Source organism: Anoplopoma fimbria, chromosome 22 (assembly GCF_027596085.1).
Source record: "Anoplopoma fimbria isolate UVic2021 breed Golden Eagle Sablefish chromosome 22, Afim_UVic_2022, whole genome shotgun sequence".
Taxonomy (NCBI): Eukaryota; Metazoa; Chordata; class Actinopteri; order Perciformes; family Anoplopomatidae; genus Anoplopoma; species Anoplopoma fimbria.
Genome location: NC_072470.1, coordinates 5416987 through 5438191, shown reverse-complemented (window position 1 = coordinate 5438191; position 21205 = coordinate 5416987). Strand labels below are relative to the sequence as shown.

General features: G+C 40.9%; 3 protein-coding genes across 4 annotated transcripts; 2 read left to right on the top strand and 1 right to left on the bottom strand.

Annotated features, from left to right (window-relative positions):
• The first annotated feature begins 5262 nt into the window (after nucleotides 1-5262).
• Nucleotides 5263-6249, top strand: LOC129111559 (trace amine-associated receptor 13c-like). Its single transcript, XM_054623552.1, has one exon. The coding sequence runs from the start codon at nucleotides 5263-5265 to the stop codon at nucleotides 6247-6249; it is 987 nt and encodes a 328-aa protein (XP_054479527.1).
• Nucleotides 6250-10726: 4477 nt separating this feature from the next.
• On the bottom strand, nucleotides 10727-16413 carry LOC129111558 (insulin receptor substrate 2-A-like). 2 transcript variants are annotated; one of them, XM_054623550.1, is made up of 6 exons: nucleotides 16198-16413; nucleotides 14575-15076; nucleotides 13919-14168; nucleotides 13115-13367; nucleotides 12395-13025; nucleotides 10727-11421 (listed from the first exon to the last, which is right to left on the bottom strand). In XM_054623550.1, the coding sequence occupies exons 1-6, from the start codon at nucleotides 16220-16222 to the stop codon at nucleotides 11016-11018; spliced, it is 2067 nt and encodes a 688-aa protein (XP_054479525.1). In that variant the 5' UTR covers nucleotides 16223-16413; the 3' UTR covers nucleotides 10727-11015. The 2 variants fall into 2 exon arrangements, with proteins under 2 accessions (XP_054479525.1, XP_054479526.1); XM_054623551.1 differs by lacking the exon at nucleotides 16198-16413 and adding an exon at nucleotides 16066-16112 and having other exon boundaries at nucleotides 10728-11421.
• Nucleotides 16414-17009: 596 nt separating this feature from the next.
• LOC129112016 (cytochrome P450 4F3) lies at nucleotides 17010-21078 on the top strand. The gene is made up of 14 exons (XM_054624188.1): nucleotides 17010-17034; nucleotides 17118-17401; nucleotides 17741-17885; nucleotides 18004-18057; nucleotides 18176-18303; nucleotides 18493-18614; nucleotides 18696-18842; nucleotides 19126-19249; nucleotides 19339-19405; nucleotides 19683-19812; nucleotides 20075-20208; nucleotides 20332-20396; nucleotides 20478-20560; nucleotides 20651-21078. Exons 1-14 carry the CDS (start codon nucleotides 17010-17012, stop codon nucleotides 20868-20870), a joined length of 1728 nt encoding a protein of 575 aa, XP_054480163.1. The 3' UTR covers nucleotides 20871-21078.
• The last annotated feature ends 127 nt before the right edge of the window (nucleotides 21079-21205 follow it).

Genomic DNA, 21205 nt, shown 5'->3' with positions numbered 1-21205 from the left:
ATTGGATATACCGTACCGTGGCTTTTGGTTGGACTTCATTGGTCATACCGTACTGTGACTTTACTGGACATACTGTGCTGCGATTTGAAGTGACAGGTGGTTGTGGGTTGAAGTGGGTCCAAATTTTGGGAAACAGTAGCCCTTGTTGTGAGAGATACAGGTTTTTTGGTGTGTATATGTTGGGAGAAGAGCGGGGTGGTTTGTCTGAGCGGATGGGTGCGGGAGATAAAGGCATGGTTGAAGAGCAGGAGAGGTTATGCGTACAAGGGTTCAAATCTGACTGGAAGACAATGGGTCTCGGCCGACAAAGAAAGAAAGAAAGAAAGAAAGAAAGTAATAGCAGCTGCCAGCATCATTTCGCTATAAAGCTAAGTGTCTTAAATATGTATAATTCTTCTCTCTCTCTCCATATATCTATCTCTACCACTCTCTATCGCCCCCTGCCTTCCACTGCCACTCTCTATCGCCCCTATCTTCCACTACCACTCTATCGCCCCCTGCCTTCCACTACCACTCTCTATCGCCCCCTGCCTTCCTCCTCTCGCTACACTATTCAATTAAATATCAGCCGGTTCTTATGATCTTCTCAATAACCCCTTACTTACATCTCTCTGAAACAACTGTGGGGAATATGCCCCCACCATCACCTCCGCGGTGATTGCACTCGAGACTGCCAGTGGGGAAATCGAACCTGCGTTCAGCTTCGTCAGGCAGCATGGTCAACTCAGCTGACAGCTCCCTATGAGGGGAACCCTACCCACTGTGCTACAGCCTCACTCACATCTAGACTTCTTCTCTGCGCGTATTTAACCTTGTCCTTGCAAGTCGGATCTGAAAAATTGCCCGCGTAAGGATCGAACCCACAACCTACGGGATGTCAGCCCGTCGCCATCCACCTGAGCCATTCTTCCTCACACTCCTTAACCCTGTCCTGGTATATTTGGCATTGCCATTGCTTGTAAGACCTTAAAAAACCCTGGCCCGACGCAAGACTCAAACCCACAACCACCGGCATTCCCAGCCCCTCTCCTATTGCCCTCACCCATCGGCCCTGACACTCTTGACTTGTCTCCGTGCTTATTTACCATTGCCATTGCATGTAAGACCTTAAAACACCCTGGCCCGACGCAAGACTCAAACCCACAACCTCCGGCATCCCAGTCCCTCTCCTATCGCCCTCACCCATCGGCCCTGACACTCTTGACTTGTCTCCGTGCTTATTTGCCATTGCCATTGCATGTAAGACCTTAAAACACCCTGGCCCGACGCAAGACTCAAACCCACAACCTCCGGCATCCCAGTCCCTCTCCTATCGCCCTCACCCATCGGCCCTGACACTCTTGACTTGTCTCCGTGCTTATTTGCCATTGCATGTAAGACCTTAAAACACCATGGCCAGAAGCAAGACTCAAACCCACAACCTCCGGCATCCCAGCCCCGGTCCTATCGCCCTCACCCATCGGCCCCGACACTCTTGACTTGTCTCCGCGCTTATTTGCCAACCACCCCGCTCTACTCCGAACATATACTCACCAAAAAACCTGTATCTCTCACAACAAGGGCTACTGTTTCCCAAAATTTGGACCCACTTCAACCCACAACCACCTGTCATTTCAAACAAATCGCAGCACGGTATGTCCAATAAAGTCCAACACAAAGTCACAGTACGGTATGTCCAATAAAGTCCAACACAAAGTCACAGTACGGTATGTCCAGTAAAGTCCAACACAAAGCCACAGTACGGTATGTCCAATAAAGTCCAACCAAAAGTCACAGTACGGTATGTCCAATAAAGTCATAGTACGGTATGTCCAGTAAAGTCCAACACAAAGTCACAGTACGGTATGTCCAATAAAGTCCAACACAAAGCCACAGTACGGTATGTCCAATAAAGTCCAACACAAAGTCACAGTATGGTATGTACGGCAAGTCCAGTAAAGTCCAACACAAAGTCGCAGTATGGTATGTCGAATAAAGTCCAACACAAAGTCACAGTACGGTATGTACGGCATGTCCAGTAAAGTCCAACCAAAAGCCACAGTACGGTATGTCCAGTAAAGTCCAACACAAAGTCACAGTACGGTATGTCCAGTAAAGTCCAACACAAAGTCACAGTACGGTATGTCCAGTAAAGTCCAACACAAAGCCATAGTACGGTAAGTCCAACACAAAGTCACAGTACAGTAAAAGCAACACAGTACGGTATGTCCAGTAAAGTCCAACACAAAGTCACAGTACGGTATGTCCAATAAAGTCCAACACAAAGCCACAGTACGGTATGTCCAGTAAAGTCCAACCAAAAGCCACAGTACGGTATGTCCAGTAAAGTCCAACCAAAAGCCACAGTACGGTATGTCCAATAAAGTCCAACACAAAGTCACAGTACGGTATGTCGAGTAAAGTCCAACAGCAACATATAGTACGGTATGTCCAGTAAAGTCCAACACAAAGCCACAGTACGGTATGTCCAATAAAGTCCAACACAAAGTCACAGTACGGTATGTCCAATAAAGTCCAACACAAAGTCACAGTACGGTATGTACGGCAAGTCCAGTAAAGTCCAACCAAAAGCCACAGTACGGTATGTCGAGTAAAGTCCAACCAAAAGCCATAGTACGGTATGTCCAATAAAGTCCAACACAAAGTCACAGTACGGTATGTCGAGTAAAGTCCAACAGCAACACATAGTACGGTATGTCGAATACAGTCCAACACAAAGTCACAGTACGGTATGTCGAGTAAAGTCCAACAGCAACACATAGTACGGTATGTCGAATACAGTCCAACACAAAGTCACAGTACGGTATGTCGAGTAAAGTCCAACAGCAACACATAGTACGGTATGTCGAATACAGTCCAACAATTAGCTCAGTTAAGACAGTTAGCTAAGTTGAGACTGTTAGCTTATTGACTTGCTTGACTTTATTCACTGACATTTTTCTGACCTGGTGTTTCTTATGCTCGTCTTAGATCTTAGATGAACCGCCCTGTGGTTCTCCAGCTGCTCCTCCAGCCTGGACGACATAGAAGCAAAGCAAAAAAATGTTTCACGCTGTTGGAATTTACATTATACTTCTGGTTCGATGCATTGAGGTTTTTCTTATAATAAAAGTTGTAACAATTAGTTAAGTTAGCATTGCCACAATATTGTCCTATCACCAGAGCGTTTCCAAGTCTACACCTCATTCACATCTGCAAGGTACTACATCTGTCACTGGACTGCCCCATGATTTAGATAAATGTTATAAATCACAAAAAAGAAATACATTTAATCCATTATCACCAAAGACAAACCCTAATCTGTTAGATGTCCCAGTATGCCTGTCCATTTCCTGAAGCCACTTTCTAAGTTATTAATAGTGTGCATGCTATAAAATAATGAAATATTTGCAAAATCATACATACCTGAGTATACAGGTGATGGGGATGTAGCTGCTGGTGCTGGCCCTCAGGTCCACGGCATGGAGCTGCACTGTAATCCAGTTAACAAAATGTAATTAGCAACTTAAACGCATGATTTAATAATAATATTAGAGCTGCAACTAATAATTATTTTTCATTGTTTTGTCTCTAAAATATAAAATTCAAAATACATCTGAGAGGGAGATCTGACAACAACACTCCAGCGCCAAGCCCTCTTTGACATATTACTAATGACTCTAAAACTAACATTGTCATTCAACTCTTCAACACTTCATACAATATTCAGCTTCACTGCAGATCCTCCAAAAAGACAACTAACCTACTGGGGCAATAACTTTCTGAACACCAAAGTAGCCACGTAGTGCTGCAAACTTCACAAACCAGCTTGTTTTGGAAGATGTAATGGGAAGAATTGGGCTTCAAATAAATACTTTTAATTATGTTAAAGAAAAGTAGAATGAAGTTAAAAATACATGACATATAGTAATGAAGAGATTCAACTGTAAGACAAGATTCCTTAAATATGACATAGTATCTTAATGGCCTCTTTTCCCCCAGATTTGTTGCCTCAAGTTTTGAGTATTTGTACAACAAATGTGTCTTTATAATACAATTTCAAGGAATTAATTAAAAAACTCTAATCTATAAAACAGGGTCAAAATTCAACTAATTGTATGTGGCATTATTTTTATGGGTAAATCAAAAGTGTGCCAAGATGTTTTTCTTCCATTTCACAGTATTGGTCACCTTGATTACCTAATTACCGTAGGGCTAATGTATGATGTAAAGTCTAATACCACTATGTACATCGACACAGGGAGTAATACCTCTGAGATCCAATTATAGCTTCTCAACCACCAGCAAAACAAGTAGCGATTAATGTCTGAGAGGCTCCTCATTAGAGCTCACCTCCTTTAAGATGACTCTTTAAAGAGACACCTCTAAACCACCGAGGCACCAGGCCAATCTGAGGTGTTAAAAAAACAAATGGTAGATGTGAAAACAGGTAAACAAGTAAACAAGTCACTGTTCATGTCTCAAAAAGTTTTGAGTTCTGTGTTTGACATGACCTTTTGATCCCAGATGTGGTAGAACATGGTGGTTTGATGGTCCTGTGCCTTCAAAGAGATGTAGAGCTCGGCCTTCCGTGACATCATGATGGATGATGAAGCCGAGTTTGGCTCCTTCTGTGGCCTCTCATCTGGACATCATGTGAGGGGGTCTAGATGTTAAAAAGAAGTTATTCAACATATTTAAAAAAGCAATGCATAGGAGTTCAACAAGAATATTTACTAAGGGTTATCACAAGTACATGTGGAAGTCTTTGCACTCTTGAAACACAGATTTTCAGGAAATTGTGTCAGGTGGGAATAAACCTAAAAGCTTGTTTAAGGGAACAATTTGTGAAGCGTTTCAAGACTTTCACAGTTTTTAGATAGCAATTAGTGCTGCTTTATAATACATTTAAAAAATACATAATATCTCACTTTTTATTCAATATGGGACCTTTAATTGACAACTAGGACCAAGTAGCTAGTAATAAAGGGTTCTGTTGAATTCTCAGTCTTATTTTGGTCAGGATGTTCAGCCAAAACCCAAAAGTCGCTGGTAAAACTTTATAAAGTTCGTCTTATCTGAAAGTGGTAGATGGACACACAATGTGTGAGGGAAAAAAAATAAAGATAAGTGTGAAAAGATAAAGTAGAGAGGGGGTTAATGACGTTAAAGCTTACGATGAGGGACAGAAGTTGCATCATTTCTTTGATTGGAAAAGTGGGAGGGAGATTAGGAGGATAAATGTACGTCTGGTAGAGACTTTATCCATTTCCCTCCTCCCTGATGGACATCACCGAGGGTCCTCTGCTCTGCTTCCCCAACCTCAACTCCTCCTGCAGGCGGCTGCCTAAACCCCGCTCTGAGACTGCTCCGCTCTACACCCTGCTGGCCTCCGTCTCTCTGCTCACCGTGACCCTCAACCTGCTCGTCATCATCTCCATCTCCCACTTCCGGCAGCTCCACACCCGGACCAACTCCCTGCTCCTGTCTCTGGCCGTGTCCGACCTGGTGGTGGGGCTGCTGGTGATGCCCGTGGAAGGCCTGCGCTACATGGAGACGTGCTGGCTGCTGGGAGAGCTGATGTGTGCTCTGACTCCTTATGTTTCTTACTGTCTGCTCTCTGCCTCCGTGGGCAACATGGTGCTCATATCCATAGACCGTTATGTGGCCATCTGTGACCCAATGCTCTACGCCTCTAAGATCACCCTGAGCAGAGTTAAAACATCAGTCTGTTTATGTTGGGCCTGTTCTCTTCTCTACAACGGCTGTATTCTGATGGGACACTTAGGGCAGCCGGACAGGTTCAGCTCCTGCCGTGGGGAGTGTGTGGTGGTCATCAGCCACATCGCAGGAGTTGTTGACCTCTTTGTCACATTTGTTGGGCCCTGTACTGTCATGGTTGTTCTCTATATGAGGGTGTTTGTTGTTGCCATTTCCCACCTGCGTGTCATTGGGTTGCAGACTGCTGCTGCGACTGTTAGGTTAGCTCCAACCGCTAAAAGATCAGAGACGAAGGCAGCCAGGACTCTTGGGATTGTGATAGCTGTGTTTCTAATGTGCTTCTGCCCGTATTACTATCCCTCTATAGCAGGCGAGGAAACCTCCACTAGCTTGTCGTATTACGCCCCGTTGTCTTGGATCATGCTGTTGAACTCCTGTTTCAACCCTCTGATTTATGCTCTGTTCTACCCCTGGTTTAGAAAAGCTATCAAACTCATCATCACACTGAGAATACTGCAGCTTCACTCCAAGGAGAACAGGATCCTGTAGACTAAATATATCTGTGTTTGGTGACATTTCAGTTTTAATGAAGCATCCTGTCTGCATCACCTGTATATGTGTGTTTCAGCTGCAGACATTCATCTTCTGTGACACACTGCACCACTCTGCTCATCCACAGGTGGCGTGATTAAGGTTAACCTTACATCTGACAATAACAGTTTAAAAACACATAACCAAACCAATACAAAAGGCAATGTTCCTTCTAAAAAATAATGTTTAATTTTAATTTGACATCTAGCAGTTAGATTAGTTTGTTTATTTGTCCCAACCAGCCAAAGTAACTAACTAAGCAATGGACGCTGCAACACGTGTTTTTCCAATATCTTTATTGAGACATTTGTTCAAACATATAAAACACAGACACATACAAACACAAATGTAATGGCCTTTAAGCCCTTGACTGACGTGATAACTCACATGTAACGTTGGCCTGAGTCTCAGTCTCTCTGGTTCCTTCATTGGTTTTTATTAAGCAGGTTCACAAACAGTCGAAAAGCGTGGAAGTCACCTCTCAGGTGTCTGTCTGCCATCTTGGATACGTCATCGGGTCACATGGTGAACCTGAGCTTTATGGCGTCTTCCATTAAGGGGGGGTCATTCATTGCAACAACATGGGAAATAATCATAAAGTGTGACATCATTAACAGGATTTGTAATGATGTAATGTAATTTTTAATACTGTTACTGACTTCTCCACAGTTAGAAATGAACATACAGCTGAAAACCATTGTAAACAATATCCATTTATTTAGATATTCCAGAAATATTCTGATATACTTTATTCTAGCTTTGCACAAAGAAGACATAGTTTGACAGACACATAACATTTAAAGGGAACTCAAGTCAAGTCTTCGTACTGCTTTAAAGACTTAAAACCTTGAAATGTGTGGTACAGTGTGTTTTTATGGATTTGAGATAGATATGTTTTACATTGTGCAAACATTTAAAACAGATTCTTAGGTTGATATGAATACAGAGGACAAGACAAGAACTCATAACAGAAACATTTTACTCACTGCATTTCCTTTGTGGTAATGTCAAACATTTTGGGTCTTAAATAAGGTAGAAACAGGGGAGTAATGTGTGCTTTTATTAAGAATACACTTTGAATATTTGTTGAATAAACTGCATTAAGACACCTCCATAGAGGCTGCAATATTTCCACTCTATCCCCACTGCATAAGAAAATCTCTATGTACCCGAATGACAATATTTTCACATAAAAGAAAGCATGTTAAATACGGCACTGACATATAACAGAGAGAAGCAGCCAATAACAACACACTGTGCGTTTATGTGACTTATGGCACATATTAATCCTGTATTATGTGATTTAACATCATCATTCTTACTATTGATGGGGGATAAAGCAGTAAAATATGTTTTACATACAAAAATGTGTTTAAAATAAAAATATTGAGATATTATTGGATATCTAGATGTTTTTATCACTTCATGTCCACAAACTATGTGATTTCCTTACAAGTGGACATTTAGGAGGTACAAGGTTTTTTTAGCAGACACAATAAACGCGGTTAAACAGACAGTCGTGTTAATATTTCTCTGTTAAGGCATGGAATAAGCAACGATGTAACAGCTGTCCACTGCATCACGGTTGCAATATAAGAAGTCTCGCTGCCTCGCTTTGATGAGCGTAAGACAGCAACACAGACACAATAAAACAAACATGACCAGCTCTGAAACATCAGGATACGTTTTTTAAACGTGTTTTTTCAGAACTGATATTTTAAGCTGATAAAATACCGTCTTTGGTCACAAATAAAATCTTCTGCTGAGACACTGAGCAGCACATTACACACTGTAGAAACAGAGTTATTGGGGCATATGTTTGACATTATGATTAGAATGAGAGCTGAAACAACAGGACTTTTCTCAATTACCAGGACAGTGAAGAAACATTTCTAATTTCTTCCATATTATCACATACAGTGTTTAAAATACATATACTGTATTGTATAATTACTATATATCACTTGCTTCATTTAATATAAAGGCCCTCATTTCACCCCCCGCTTTAGAATGGCTCTTATAGATATACTGTCTATACAAGTTCTGCATTGCCTTCCTTTATAGCCTTTGTAACACTTTGTACAAGATACAACGTCTCCTTTTTTCAATTTGATATAGATCTCCGCAATATAGACATTCAAATCTGCAGCATAACAAGTATTCATTTGTTAAATATCAATTCTTTGACATTTCTGATCTTTTATAATTCATCTAAAATTGAATTAAAAAATTAACCTTTTATCTCAGGATAGGTCAACTTAAAAATAAAGCATGATTTCACGTTGCTATGATGAAGGAGACAAGCAGTAAGGTAGATTGCTGCTAGAATATACATTCAACCCTCAGGGTATGTAGCCATAAGAACAGACAAAGGACGATGATGTTGATATTCAACACTTTAAAGATTAAATAAGAGCCCCACAGAGAGAGGAGGGAATGGGAATGTTTTTGTAAATGGGAACACTTTTGTCAAAAATAAACAACTGAGGAGAGAGCAGTTTAGTTTCAGGGGAAAAACAAAAATGTCTTTCACGATTCGGGGCTACAGACGAGATAGAAAACAAGTCGGTGGCTTATAGACACACTTGAGGCCGGGGCTCAGTGTGGAAACGGAAGAAGATGGAGATGGAGGGGGGGGAGGGCCCACTGCTCTCGCTTCTCCTTGCTGCTTATGATGTTAGGAACCTGGAGAGAGAACACTTTGTTCCTGTAACAAGGTCTTAAATTTAAGTGGACTTTGGATTTAACACATTTGGAAATAAAAAGTACCTGCAGTAAAGATAATAAAACATTTATAATAATTATGATCCTAGCTTTTCACAAAAAGTATTCCTCATCCAAACAATTATTTATTTAATTAAGGTCTTTTATATTTTTTTATATTGACCTCTTCAGGTCTCCATATGAGGACAACAGTTGCAATCCTGGCCCTTCATGCGTCTTTGTTCATTCAGCAGTCTGAACAAAAAACAGAGACACACATTTACTAAACTATACTAAGACTATCCTGCTTCAGTGACAGATCCTCCTGGTTTTAAACAGACTGAGAACCAACAAAGAAGACAAATGAGCCCCTTAAACGGGTTGAGAAGTCAGCTTCAATGTCCATGTCTATTACAGACCATCATTTATAATTTCACGAGTTTTTAAGACGTTCATAACAAAGCTAAAGAGCCCACTGAATTTAAAATGTTTGCTTTTGATATTCAACAACATTAAACACAAGGCAGCAGATAATATTGAGAAGAAGTATCCTACCTCAGAGCTTCAGCACGGAGAAGACGTTCCTCTTCTTCACCGACCTGAAGACTCCACCATGGACCGTGTAAACACCAGTCAACTCTATAAGATGAAACAGAAAATAAATAGTCATCAGAATGTATATTTGCATTCATTTCAAATATAAACAACCATTAATGAAATGTGGGATTTAACACTGATACATTTTAATTTTGTTGTTTTTTCAGAGTCAAGTTTTTCAACCTGTTTATTGAATCATTACTTTATTAAAAAGAAATTAGAAATATCTTTTTACCTAAATCAAAAACAACAATATGTACACACTAACCAGACTTACTGAAAGATTTGGGCTAGTAAAGTAAGGTTAAAAGATACATGTCATAAAAGGCATTGAAAGCATTTAGAGGGGTAAATATTTGTAAATCAAGTAACCAACAAATTACAGCTTCAACTTCAGTTACACTTTATGACAATAAAATAATTTGTTTTGAATGGCGACGGTTGATGTTTTAATACAATTATTGCTGTATGATTGTGTTTTGAGGAAACACTAATTTAGCCATTTCTGTTCCTGAAGGTGACATTGGGATCAGAAATCGGTCCTCAAGAAGAAATAACACACACATCACCTGTTTCCAACTATGTTCCTGACGGATACAGTGGTGAAATAATTAAATATATCAGCCAATAATCTACAAATAATCAATCACTAAATATGTTGTCACACCAGTAATATTTCTTATTGAAGAATAGTTGTGATTTTATTCTGAAAGTCATTTGATTTTCAGTCTTTGGCACACTAAAAAACTCTTCAATTTATGCCACCTTCATATATTATTTATATCTGCCCACAAGGTAAACCTCCATCTGGTGGATAGTTGTATTTTAACAAGTTCTAATATTATAAGTAACCTAATAAATGACCTGCAGAGATGAATTCAGGGAAATACTGAGGAACACAGTAGACCTGAAAAGTTATTTAGTGTTTTGAGTCGTGGGCTTAGAGCTAATTAATTAAATTCCACAATCTTTGTTTATCATCTCCTGCCGTCCTGACTGCACTCAAACCCCTGTCACCACGGTTACCGATCGATAAAGAGCTTAAGAAACATGTGCATTCATGTGACTTTATTCTTTTAAATTCTTTCATATAACAGTGAAGCATCTTCAAGTGCCTCATTTAATCCACACCAAGAGAGGAGAAAAAAAGAAAATTGACAAAACAGGGGAAAACTGAAACCAAACACAAAGTACATTTACAAACAAAATAACAGATTAAATGTGTCAGAGACAACTTTAATTTTTTTCAAACATATTCTGTATTTAATCTAAGACTTTAAAGCCCCAGTGGACTGAACACATCAATCAATCATTCTTTCATAACTTTTACTTTTTGTGGCCTGTAACTATAACGTCACCTGAATAAATAAGTAGCTTCTGTTCAGATTATTGATCTCAACAAAACAATTAATTATTACAACAACTCAGCATCTGTCCTCAGCTTGCAGGCAGGAAGGCAGACACAAAGACAGCCGGTATCTTCTGACAGATTTGTCTGATGCGGCTCGGCTAGACCAGTCTTTGCCAGAGTTTGGACTAGCCTGGACTGGCCTGGTATGGTCTGGACCGCTTGTGACAAATGGAGTCATCATGCCAGACCAATAAACACTCCTCACAGGAGACGAAGAGGCCCTGGTCTGCTCTACTCGTCTCTGCTTGGCGGACGTCTGCTCCTGGCTTGCATCGTCCTGTGGTCGGCCGGAGCAGCTGATTCTCATCTGTGATTGGTCAGCTTCTGTTTCTGACTGTTGGTCTGAGGTCACCAGCCAGTGCGGCTGACTGAGCTCATTGGTCTGAAGATGTGACGGAGAGGAGCTCTCAGAGGTGGAGCTAAAAAAAAAATAGACAAAAGTTTTATATCATAAGTTGTCGCCAAAAATACATTCTACATAACTTCTTAGTAAATTCTGAGGTTAGCGTTCATAGTGTATCCAACAAAGTGTCTCAGTCTGTGTTGGAAAGGGTTTACTTTTGATGCATGTCCTAACCTTTCCTGTCACAATATTTCATACATTTTCATCATAGAGCGTCTGCAGTTGGTCAGAGCTATAAAGGCAGCTCGTCAAGTCAGTTTATTTATACAACCCAAGAAAACAGATTGTCCTCCAACAGCTTTACGCTGTACAGTACGAAATATTTAACAGCGGAGAACTACTAACAGAAAAACTACTAAAGTGAGTCCTAAATTGAGTATATAATTACAATCACCACTTTAATATGTACAAGCGACTCATCAAGGCTACTAGAGAGTAGTAGTAGTAGTAGTAGTAGTAGTAGTAGTAGTAGTAGTAGTAGCAGGGTGAATCTATGAAGCATGCTAAAAATACTGAACTACTACCGTAAATTGTGACAGTTTGGTTTTCAGATAATAGCAGGTAAAAAGAGTTCACATGGCAAATTTAGTATAATGTACATATTTACAGCTGTAATTCCATTAGTACAGCATTACAGTTCTGCTCTTGGTTTCTTATAACAGAAATGTTTTTACATTTTAATTATTTTCAATAATTTCTTCTTTGCCATACTCTGATGTTAAGCTTCCGTCAACTAATCTGGACATTTCCTTATGTTTTTTTATCACATTAAAAGCCTCCCTATAAAAAGGGAAGGCTGCAAGACTTTAATCATTAAATTCTGGAGGAAACGTTGCGTTACATGCATGTTAGCTTAACATCGGAAAAGTGGATCCTCACAGGATTCTTAGTGTACTGATGGAAACGGACATTATACTGAATTTAACAAGACAACAGGTAAACACACAGGGAGTGTTGAGTTTGCATCGAGTGGATTGAGTTAATCTTACCTGTTGAATGATGTCTGAAGGGAAGAGGAGGATGAAGAGTAGGCTGCTCTGTTGTCTTTCTGTGGGCTTGCCATGGTCACATAGTCGTCCTGAGGCAGTACAGCTGAACTTTGGCTTCCATGTGACGACATCATCATGTAACCCAGACCCTGCTCCTCACCTGGCTCCCAGTTCTCCGTCCCGCAGTCTGCATCACTGCAGTGGTCCCCTGTCGCCATGGCAGCTCTTCTGCTGTCGTTTTCCCTCCCTTTGTTCACAGGGATATGTTGGTCCATCTTCATGTCCATGTAGCTGCCAGTCCCAGACGTGGAGCTCTGCTGGGTTCTGAGCGGGCTGAGATGTGAGGAGGAGCTCGCAGTGGACTCAGGCTTCAGTTTGTTGGGCTCGAGGTGACATTTAGTTGGACTTGTATTCATTTCAGGGTTTCTGAGGTGCAGGGCCAGACGAGAACCAGGTGGTCTCACGTTCATCATTCTGTCTCTGTATTTGGGTCTGCAGCGTTTTAAAGCCTGAAGGGTTTGAAGCGGATTGTTGTTGGAGGTCGGTGACCGGCTGAAGTCAGGGAGAGCTCGCAGCGCCCTAACTGTGTCACGAACAGACTCATGAATGTGCTGGGCAACCGCTGGGTTTCCTGTACAGAGCAGACAAAATAAGAGGCGTCACGGTCCTATGGTAAGGCAGAAATTAGTTAAATTAGCACATCTTTTACTTCTTAATTACCTTGGTCTCCTGCTTCCATCCAGACCTCTCCCGGACCGTTTGGTGCCGACCTGCCGAGCTCCAAGTAGAACGAACCATCCAAGTGACCAAAGCGCCTAACACTCAGCAAAGGTATTGTAACCGACGGCGAATCACTGCATGCGGCGGCCACTCTGACCAAGATGAGAGACGTAGCTGTGAGGCAGAGACGGCTCTCCCCAGCCAGGGACTTGGAGCAGCCCAGACCGACGGGCTTCACTGTGACGGGCCACACCTTAGACGGAGGTGGAGGGAGCAGAGGCAAAGATCGGGCAGGAATATTTAAATCTAAGGAAGAACTGGTTGTACTTAGTTACAACAAGGAACTCTTTGTTTTTATTTTGGCAGCCACTCCGCTAAAAGTGGTAGTGTCTTCGAGCACCAGAGTCCTTAAAGAAAAACCTCTAATTTTACTACAGCAGGAGTCTGACAGCTAAGTGCGAGTCCTGGTCCTGTTCTCCAGTGCCTCCTTTCCCTCCAGCGGGCCCAGCAGCGTGGTGTTCGTGTTGAATCCCATCGGGGACCATTGAGGTCATTTCTTTGATTATAGTCATGTTAACGTGTTTGTGCCAAGCACTTTGGATGTTTTTAAGGTGTTCTAGTAGTTATTAAATTGTGCCTTGTTGAATATAAGCTTTTATATCACAATGATAGCCTTGGTAAATATATTACACTCTTTTATTTGATTTGATCTTATTTCTGAAAGTGCAAACTGTGGATCAAGAGGTTTAATTTCTCTTAAATCTAATGCATGTGAGAGGATTAAAAAAAAAAATCTGGTCTAACCTCTTTGAAGAAAGCAGCAGGGGGCAGGGTGCAATACCCATCATCCTCTTCATCAAATCCTTCTCCATGCTCTTCATCCTTCCGCTCTTCCTCCATCAGTTTCTTAATGGCCAGATACCAGTCTTCTTGTTCCCACTGGTCATCCACCACTAGCACAATGGTTTGATCCTTGGCATACAGCACCACCGTGTGGCGCTTCCTAGAACTGCCGCTCCGGCTCACACCAAGACAGCAGCTCAGGTAGATCACCCTGGGAGGAAGGACATAATCACATTTCATTTTGGATTGTAATGTTTCTGCAGTTACTTTATAGCCATGTTCCATTATAGTGAATCCAATGGCCACTGCTGAACAGCAAGCTGCAGCTGGCAGGGTCCATTGACTTGTAAAGCTTATTGCTTGGTCTTAAGTTTTTATTTACACATTAAAAGAACTACCATGTAAGACTGATAGGATGTCAGGGTCAAGGGCAAATACAATTATGGGTCCTTGCTCCTCAAATCAAAATGTCAAAGGCAAAGCAGTTGATTTTTTCAGGATCTCAAACAAATTACTGATGTGTATGAAAAACATGTACGATCTAAATTAAGCTGATGGCATGCGTTGCGGTTAAGCCCCTTTAAACTCTTTATTTGATTGAAGTAACTTGAGCTTACCCTTGCTTGCTTGAGCCAAACAGCGCAGCTTTACCAGCAGACTTCTCCATTGCTGTGAACTTCTCCTGGTTCTTGTACCACTCGAGTCGGCTTGGCCCGGTGTGACTTCCCGCTCTCAGGACAAAATAATGTCTGTGATTCCAATCCAGCTTCCCGAGGTAACCTTGTTTCACCACATCGCTCTGTGGCCCGGAGGAGGTCATGAGGGTGCCGGTCAGAGGGACCACAATTTTGGAGGCCTGGCTGGTACAGAAGAGTTCCTCATAGAAACGGGATGGAGGACTGGACTGCATCTCATCGTGATGGTGCTGAGAATCCCGGTCCTGCTCCATCTGACGACACTTCATCCAGGGAGACCTCAGAGGGGATTCAGCTGGCAGCCATGTTTGGGTGGAGGTGCAGCCGGGAGACGACAGAGGGGAGCTGGAAGCAGGTAGAGATCTCTCTTGGTTGGCACACCCGCTGTGCCCTTCTGTGATTTCATTCATTTCAAGCTGAAAACCTGAAAAGTGCACACAGAGCAAGAGGAATGAGATACTGGATATTTATACATTACTTTAAAAATGCAGCTTCCAAAAGACAAAAATTCGGAGGAGATCACTCGATTAAAATAACTTCATGTTTCTTGTAATGAAAAGAGAGAAATGGGTTAATTTTCAAAAACAGGTTGTATGAGAATTTTGGGCTTGTTTTATTCAGCAGATGCAGAAAAACAAAATGCACAAGATTAATTGATTAAGTATTTCCAAATTCAGTAGCATTTTTAACCATTTAGATTTAATATTACTGCTTTAAAGTTGTCTCTTCTTCACTCATCCAATATACATATCCACAAAAGTTAATACTTCAATTCAGGCTTATTCATCATACAAGATGTTTTCAAACGATACTTAATCACATTTACATTTATTGTCAAAATGAAATATACCAGAGTGTCTTGTGTCAAACCCTAAATTGTGATTTATTTCTGAACATACACCTAGTTAAATTATATTCACTGATTTTAAGTGAGGATCTTAAAAAAGAAACAAGTGTCTTATAGCTGACCTGGTCCATGAAAAAATAATCAAATCCAAAATAATATACATTAAATGATATATTGATAAATAGCAGCCTGAAGACCTTAGTATACAACAGGAGGATCTATGGTGTCTTAAAAAAGGTGGCAAATTACTGCATTCTTACCATAAATGCTTGCAATTCAGCAAATATTTAATTTCAAAAAAAAATGTAAAAAAAAAAAAAAAAATAGTTAAAAAAATAAATAATAGTTTAAATTTTTAAATAGTTAAAAAAATAATAATAATCAATCATTAGTCAAGCAAATTCATTTTAATATTTTTTTCCATCCTATTACCCGGATGGAGGGTAAACGTGGCCCACAGGAGACTACCACCAGCTGATTGATATCAACGCTGATTAGCTGAGTCACGTTTTCCCACATTAGGACAGAAAAGTTAAATAAAAAAAAAATAAAAAAATAAACCTCACCTGTTAAATTAAACCTCACCTGTTAAATTAACCTCACCTGTTAAATTAAACCTCACCTGTTAAATTAAACCTCACCTGTTAAATTAACCCTCACCTGTTACATTAACCCTCACCTGTTACATTAAACCTCACCTGTAACCGTCTGCAGTACAAACATTACAGCTGGACTCTCGCTCTGTGTGGCCGGTGTTTCATGTCGGGTTGTCTGTAGAACAACTACTCATTTCCCGTCAAACTTTCCCGTCCTCGTCCGGACCCGTCTGTCTGTCCGCTCAGGTGCGACGGGCGCTCTGCGGAGTCGTGCACGTATCTCGCGGGAGCGCGCACGTCGTAAAGCAAAACACTAGGCAAACTAAACATTATAGAAAAATAGTTTACGGGTTTATAAACAATTTAATATTCCTTGTGGAGTTCATCAATGGTGATAAATGATCTGAAAGCTATAGTTTATGACTATTTAGAGACGTGTGTGTTTTATCAGACTCTGAAGCATTGCTTTGAAACAATTGGTCTGAAATATACATGTTTTCCTTAATTAAAGTTAATCTTTGAATATATATGATGGCGAACTCTTTTGTGTTCTTTTTCGATGTGTTTTTAAGCATATCTAAAGAAAAGTTGGATAAGTCGCCCACAATTCTCGGGGAGGAAATTAAAATATCTGTCTGTAACAAAAATAAACTTGACAAAAGTTAATGAATAAAACTATATTTTTGACAAATATACAAACAGTAACTTTGCAATTAGGAAAGAAAAATAGTTGTTGTCGTTTAAGTCTTGGGGGTTTTTTTTCTTTCTTCAATGAAGGATGCCTATAATAAAACAATGTCAACATAACTTGCAAGAAAAAAATGAAGATGATGAAAAGATGAAAATTTAAAAAAGAAATTTCTTGAGCACTGGTCAGATGAAATAAACTTGTCAGACTTGCAATGATTTGGGAAATGAGTGATTATTTCAACAAAGGATGTGACGTTTCTCAAGGTTACAGCACTTGCTTCTGTGGAAATAATTCGGCGGAAAAGATTGTTGTCAGCATATTTCAACATCAGTAACTTCTCACTGTGAACACAGTCAGAGCAGGGCGAGTGTCAAGCGAGCCTCTGGATACTCATCACTCTTTCTGTCCCAGGATGTCTCTCGTCTGGGGGTCCTCTCTCAAGTCTTCAGCTGGACGGGCCTCTTTCAGGTCCTGTTGGTGCTCAGTGCAGGACTGGGAGCTGTGGTTGCACTTTGGACGGTGAAGCTGCTGGTGCGACATGCCTGGTACACACACAGGCTGTCCTGCTTCAGCAAGCCACATGCAAACTCCTGGCTGTTAGGCCACCTGGGCCAGGTAGGACACACACACCGAGGCTGGTAAAACACAAATGTGCAGTTATTACCGTCAGTTCCTTGATTAATTCTGCAATCACCTCTTTAAATGTCATGCCATTACTGTAATGCTTGGTCAATGTTGAAACAAGATATAAGGAAATCTAACTGTCGATGTGTCATAGTGATACAGGATGATTGCAAAATTTCCTCCTTGTGGTTTATTTCCTTTGAATTGCAATAAGAATTCAGTGAAGCGTTAAAGTGTAAATCAACTAAAACTCACTCTACTAACCTTTTAATTTAAATAAAACGATGGTGTATATTGTAATGTTTTGTTTTAACTATGTTTGTTCCTCAGATGCAGAGCACAGAAGAAGGTCTCCTGCAGGTGGATTACTTGGTGCGGATGTACAAACACTCTTGCAGCTGGTTCCTCGGGCCTTTCTATCACCTGGTCAGACTCTTCCACCCTGACTACGTCAAACCTCTGCTGACGGCACCTGGTAGTGTATAATAACTGGAAACAAACTTTTTGGAAGCTTGATCCGAGCTATAAATCAACGTTTCCACAATTTGTTCTTTTTTCCTTCCAATAAATCCATGCCTCTTCCCTCCATCCAGCCAGCATTACAATGAAAGATGAGCTCATCTATGGTCATCTGCGTCCATGGCTTGGTGAGTCAAATGGCTCATGCTGCCCTGATGAAAGTCTAGTGAAAGACTCCCTTTGTTTATTGATCACAATTTACCGTCATGCTCACCTCCAAAACCTTCTCTCCCCGTCACGTCCCAGGGCAGAGCCTGTTGCTAAGCAACGGGGAGGAATGGTCCCGCAGGAGACGGCTGCTGACTCCAGCTTTTCATTTTGACATCCTGCAGAATTACGTTGCCAAATTCAACACCTCGATCAACACCATGCATGTGAGACACAAAGCGGCGTGCAGATGCAGGGAAACACACATAACTGGTGTCCTTCATGAAAGAGAGAGATGTTGATACGTTGCATTAACTGTCTGTATGTAAATTAGTGGGAAATATGTACAAAGCCTTTATAATCTGCAGAGTAACTGAATGCAAACGTCTCTGTTGCATCTCTTCTGTGTCTCTCAGGATAAGTGGCACAACTTGGTCGCAAAGGGCACGACTACGTTAGAGATGTTTGACCATGTCACTCTGATGACACTGGACAGTTTACTGAAATGTGCCTTTAGCTACGACAGCAACTGTCAGAGGTGAGGACACACACTTCATCATTTTCCACCAATATATAAGTACTTCTGCTCTTCAATTTTTTTTAAATGTTCTCTTTCCAGGTCTACCAGTGAGTACGTGTCAGCCATAGTGGAGCTGAGTGACCTGATAATAGACCGTCGGCAAAATATTTTGCACCACTGGGACTGGTTTTACTGGAAAACACAGCAGGGGAAACAATTCAAGAAGGCCCTAAGCATTGTGCACAGGTACAGCTCACACACAGGTGTGACCTTCTGACCTTTATGTTGCAGTGTAGCACAGATGGTAGAGGAACCTTTAAGTATGATAAAACATTTTTACTGCAAAATAATGAAATAACTGAAATATCTTTTATACAATTCTGTTTGTATTGTATTCTAGTGTTATATTTTATTATCTCGTAATGTACTGGGTCACCACATTTGCATGCTTCTCATTTATAATATTCTATATTAAAAACTTCTCATTGTCTGTTCTGTTATATATTTGGGTAAAACCTGGTGTTTGCAGGTTTACCAGGGAGGTGGTTCAGAAGCGCAGAGCTCTGATCAGCCAACAAAAGAAGACAGAAACTGAATTCTCCAAAGCACCAAAGAGAAAGAAAGATTTTGTGGACATCATACTGCTCTCAAAGGTAGCAGTAGAAGAAGAACTAAGAATGAGGGATGGATAGAGAAACAAAAGTGACAGTTTGAATAGCTTTAAAAGTCTGTATAATTGCAGGATGAAGATGGACGAGGCCTAACAGATGAGGAGATCCAGGCAGAGGCCAACACCTTCATGTTTGCAGGTGAGACAGTTTAAAGCAACTTTTCTTCTTGGAGAATGCTAAATGCTACTGTTTAGCAATATATTTTGTATTTAGCAGACAAAGTAAGGCTGCAGTGTATTGAGCAATGTTGCGTTTTACTGCTTCTGAATTCATTTTTTTGTAAGTAAAAGGAAGAATGTGTATTTTCTTAACTCAATGGTTAAAGTACTCGCATTAAAGCTGCATTTTTCTTCTTTGTTGTTTCAATTTTCAACAGACACACGACTCAAAATGAGTGTTTTTTTGCCCCACACAGGTCACGACACAACAGCCAGTGCCATTTGCTGGACGCTGTATAATTTAGCGCGCCACGACCACTATCAGGAGAAATGCAGACAGGAAGTGATGGATCTGATGCAAGGACGAGACCGACATGAGATAGAGTGGTGAGGAAATACACACACACACACACACACACACACACACACACACACACACACACACACACACACACACACACACACACACACACACACACACACACACACACACACACACACACACACACAACATCAATGAAGTTTTGATTGTAATTTCCTCAGTAAAGATGCTTAGTTAGAGGGTGGAAAACTGAAGTTCACACTAGTATTAAGTGCAGCTGAAAGTCTGTTATGAGTCATATTTAAACGTTAAATTGTCTTTTTGAAGGGAGGATCTGTCCAACCTTCCCTTCACCACCATGTGCATTAGAGAGTCTCTCCGTCTGCACGCTCCTGTGCAAGCTGTAACAAGGAAGTACACCCAGGACATGGTACTGCCGGGGGATCGGACGGTACCAAAGGGTGAGAGGGAGATACTCTTGGCTTTCTTGGAAGTTTTTTAATTCGATTTTAGACGTTTTTAGTATTCTACAACAAAGTGAATGCATTCTCAAAAAGTTGATTCTTTCTGTGATTCCTCCCAAGGTGCCATCTGTTTGGTCAGTATTTATGGGACACACCACAACCCTGCTGTTTGGACAGACCCTCATGTAAGAAATGAAAAAAGACAATTCTTAAGTTGTTTTTTTTCCACCTATAATTTTTGACCTGTGTGATTTATTCTCTTTTAGGAGTTTCAACCCCAGCGTTTTGACCCTTCATACACAGATGAACGGTCTTCTCATGCCTTCATCCCCTTCTCCTCGGGCCCCAGGTACTGAGTCCTCATTGCTGCAATGTAAATTGGATCTTACTTGTTTAGGAATATGTTGGTACAGACAGGAGCTTGTATTTGTTCACACAGGAACTGCATCGGGCAGAAATTCGCCCTGGCAGAGCTTCGAGTCGTCGTGGCGTTGACCCTGCTCAGGTTTAGCCTGACCCCGGGGGTGAACCCTGAACTTGGGACCAAGTCTGAAGGAGTTCGCCGTCTCCCCCAACTCGTCCTGCGTGCAGAGGGGGGTTTGTGGCTGCAGCTGGAGCCTCTGATCCCGCACAACCTGGAGGAATCGCAGGATGAATGACACCTGGCCTCCCACCAAGAATTTGGATTTTCTGTTTCCTGTTTCTAAATCTATTTGTGACATTTGTTAGGCTTCATGATTCTTATATTCTCTCTTGAAAAATGTATTTAATTCATCATTTGTAATAGAATTGGAAAGTAAAATGTAATATACTTTTGCAACAAGTATTATTGTTCTAATGAAATGATTGTTGACTGTATTAAGTTAGTTTTGAAATAAATCTGAATAAAAAATCCTTATCCTCATCCTTAAAAGTGTGTTGTGGAGTTAAAACAAGGGTTTAGGATAATAAAACGAAAATGAATATCTGTATTTTAATATAAGAGGCCCAGGCC